At 48.0% G+C, this 3471-nt stretch overlaps 1 protein-coding gene across 1 annotated transcript; it reads left to right on the top strand.

Moving 5' to 3' along the window:
- The first annotated feature begins 540 nt into the window (after nt 1-540).
- LOC108406330 (protein RUFY3-like) lies at nt 541-2808 on the top strand. Its single transcript, XM_036994474.2, is given in 4 exon segments — nt 541-983; nt 985-2281; nt 2283-2338; nt 2403-2808. Coding segments are annotated over 4 exon segments (2022 nt in total). The 5' UTR covers nt 541-555; the 3' UTR covers nt 2644-2808.
- The last annotated feature ends 663 nt before the right edge of the window (nt 2809-3471 follow it).

Raw genomic sequence — 3471 nt, 5'->3', positions numbered from 1 at the left:
GTTTTACTGAAAAGTTAAAATGACCTCTACAAGGGCTGCTCCTTTGACGGCATTTTGAACTCCATGTGATAATGGTACAGTGGTTTTCCATACCATACTTCATGTGAGAAGAAGTGCTCTAACACCTCCAATAGGAACATTTGTGGAAATCAGCTTTTGCTTGACAAAAACATTTCTAGGACTTCTTAGGTTCTGTTATTCCTAGTTTTTATGAATGCAAGGAACTAATCAGAATAATTATATTAATTTATTCATGACCAGTAAGCAGTAGAAGCCAAACTGAGTCTCACAATTACTCATGTTTAATCTCATGTTAAAAAGAACACTATGGGGGAGGAGGCCGCGCCGTCGGGAGGGGCCTTCCCCCCAGCTGACTCGCGCCCCGGCGGGACGGGCAGAGGCCCGGCGGCAGAGCCCGGACGCCCGTTCGCGGCCCAGGAGAGAGGTGACGGCGGTGGCGAGGACGGGACGAGGCGGCGGCTCCCGCCCTGACTCTCTTCTCCCCCGTCCAGGCCCGGACGCGAGTCGGAGGCGGCTGCTCGGGAAGGAGGCAGTATGGCTGAGACCTCGCCGCCGCCCACCGCCGGCGCGGAAAGTTGCAGCGAGGAGCAGGCGAGGGGCGGGGAGCAGCGGCCGGAGGACGAGGCGGGGCCGCCTCTGGCCTCCCCAGCCGAGCAGTCGGAGCCCGGCTCGCCGGGGGCCGCCCCCTTCTCCCTGCTCTATCCGGGCTATGGAGGCGCCGGCTTTGCAGCGCGCCCGCCGTCTCAGCAGCGCACTTGGAGGACCCCGCCGTCGCCGGGCTCCCCGCTGCCCTTCCTGCTGCTGAGCTACCCCAGCGGCGGCGGCGGCGGCGGCGGCGGCGGCAGCAAGCACCACCCTAATTATCTCATGGCTAATGAACGCATGAACCTGATGAACATGGCCAAGCTGAGTATCAAGGGCCTGATTGAATCAGCTCTGAACTTGGGAAGGACTCTGGACTCTCTATGCACCACTCCAGCAGTTTTTCGTGGTGATGGAGCACTGCCTAAAACATGGCTTGAAAGCAAAGAAGACTTTTCTTGGACAAAATAAATCCGTCTGGGGGCCCCTTGAACTGGTAGAAAAGCTTGTTCCAGAAGCTGCAGATATAACAGCAAGTGTCAAAGATCTTCCAGGACTTAAGACACCAGTAGGCAGAGGAAGAGCCTGGCTGCGTCTGGCATTGATGCAAAAGAAACTTTCAGAATATATGAAAGCTTTGAGCAACAAGAAAGAACTTCTCAGTGAATTCTATGAACCCAATGCCCTCATGATGGAAGAAGAAGGAGCTATAATTGCTGGTCTGTTGGTGGGTCTGAATGTCATTGATGCCAATTTCTGTATGAAAGGAGAAGATTTGGACTCTCAGGTTGGAGTTATAGATTTTTCAATGTATCTCAAGGATGGGAACAGCAGTAAAGGTAGTGAAGGAGATGGCCAGATTACTGCAATTCTGGACCAGAAGAACTATGTTGAAGAACTCAACAGACATCTGAATGCTACTGTAAACAACCTTCAGGCAAAAGTGGATGCATTAGAAAAATCCAACACTAAACTGACAGAAGAGCTTGCAGTTGCAAACAACAGGATTATTACCTTGCAAGAAGAAATGGAACGAGTGAAAGAGGAAAGCTCCTATATATTGGAATCCAATCGGAAGGGTCCTAAGCAAGACAGAACTTCAGAAGGGCAAGCACTGAGTGAAGCAAGAAAGCATTTAAAGGAGGAAACACAATTACGACTGGATATTGAAAAAGAACTGGAGCTCCAGATCAGCATAAGATAGGAGATGGAACTGGCCATGAAGATGCTGGAGAAGGATGTCTGTGAGAAGCAGGATGCCCTGGTGTCTCTGCGGCAGTAGCTGGATGATCTCAGGGCTTTCAAGCATGAGCTTGCCTTTAAGCTGCAGAGTTCAGATTTAGGAGTAAAACAGAAAAGTGAACTAAACAGTCGCTTGGAAGAGAAGACTAATCAGATGGCTGCTACCATCAAACAACTGGAACAAAGATTGCACCAGGCTGAGCAAGGCCGCCAGTCTGCTGAGTTGGACAACCAGCTCTTCAAGCAGGACTTTGGAGACAAGATCAACAGTCTGCAGCTAGAAGCGGATGAGCTCACCAGGCAGCGGAACCAGCTTGAGTTGGAACTAAAACAGGAAAGAGAAAGAAGGTTACAAAACAACAGGAGCATCCCAGGAAAGGGGTCCCAGAAGCCAGAACCCAAAATGGATTGGAAGCATCAGATTCAAGAGGAAATTCAATGTTAAACTAGTAAAGCCCCTGGAAGAAAGCCACAGAGACTCAAACAGCCTAACGTTAGGCCTTTTCCTTACTCTTCATCTGATTTGCTCACTGTGAAGAACACAGCATCATTTCAAGGCGGCAGTCACACCCTGTGGATGAACAGGATCAGCTGCTGCTCTCTGAAAAGCCACAGGTCTGTCAGCTGTGCCAGGTGGATGGCAGCCTAACAAAGAACATGTGTAAGAACTGCAGAGGAACCTTCTGTAATGCCTGCTCAACAAACAAACTGCCTCTTCCTTCAAATATCAAGCCTGAGCGAGTTTGCAATCTCTGTCCCAAGCATTTGATGAAACAGTATTCCACCAGCCCACCGTGAGACTGGAGGCCAACACCTGGACCAAAATGTCTCCACCTGTGTTATATGTCAGGCTTCCTTAGAGCCCCAACTTTAGAATCAACGCAAAAACTTCCCAGAATGATTCAAATGAACCAGGTCCAGGGAGAAGGCGCCGTGGTTGGAGGTGCTGGCCGTTCTGCTCGTTTTCCCTAATGACTGTATGAATAAAAGTTACTCAGTTGAGCCTTTCTCTTCTAAATCAGACACCATTCTGAAGGGTTTATTTTATAGCATGTCTTTGGAAGGGCTGTTCGTTTTTATGAATAGTGATAATATGGGGTGGTAGATATAACAGGAGTGAGGATCTAAACATAAGAATAAAAAGGAACACGGCCATCTCCCTCTATTCAGATTCAAGGGGGAAAAATGTTAACTGAGGTTGGAATTAACAGGTGTTAGGTATTTTCCCAGGTGCTGCTAGACATAGACACTGTTTCCTTACCCCCCCCACTACCTACGTCTTCTAGAGTATTCCTACTAAACTGTGAATCCAAACTCAGGGAAAAGAAATGAGTAATATAAATTGTGAATGTACTTAAAACAATATTACAATAACATATTATGGTTTCAGGACCAGAGCTTTCTGGCCCCTACGTACAAGTGTTTCCAATATTAGAACAAGGAGGAGGAACATTTGCCATGTAAATACCTGCCCTTTTCAGAATCTACTTCAAAACAAGCCACCTCTGTTCCCCATTCCCTGTCTTCTCTCCAAGTATAATGGAAATTGTAAGGAGTTTTAAAGATAGGACTTGACTTTGTAAATAGAGAGTATTGAAAGCAAAGCTAAGTCAGGTATAAAAACAA

The sequence above is a fragment of the Manis javanica genome, chromosome 13 (genome assembly GCF_040802235.1).
Source record: "Manis javanica isolate MJ-LG chromosome 13, MJ_LKY, whole genome shotgun sequence".
NCBI lineage: Eukaryota > Metazoa > Chordata > Mammalia > Pholidota > Manidae > Manis > Manis javanica.
This window is presented reverse-complemented; position numbering and strand designations above follow the sequence as displayed.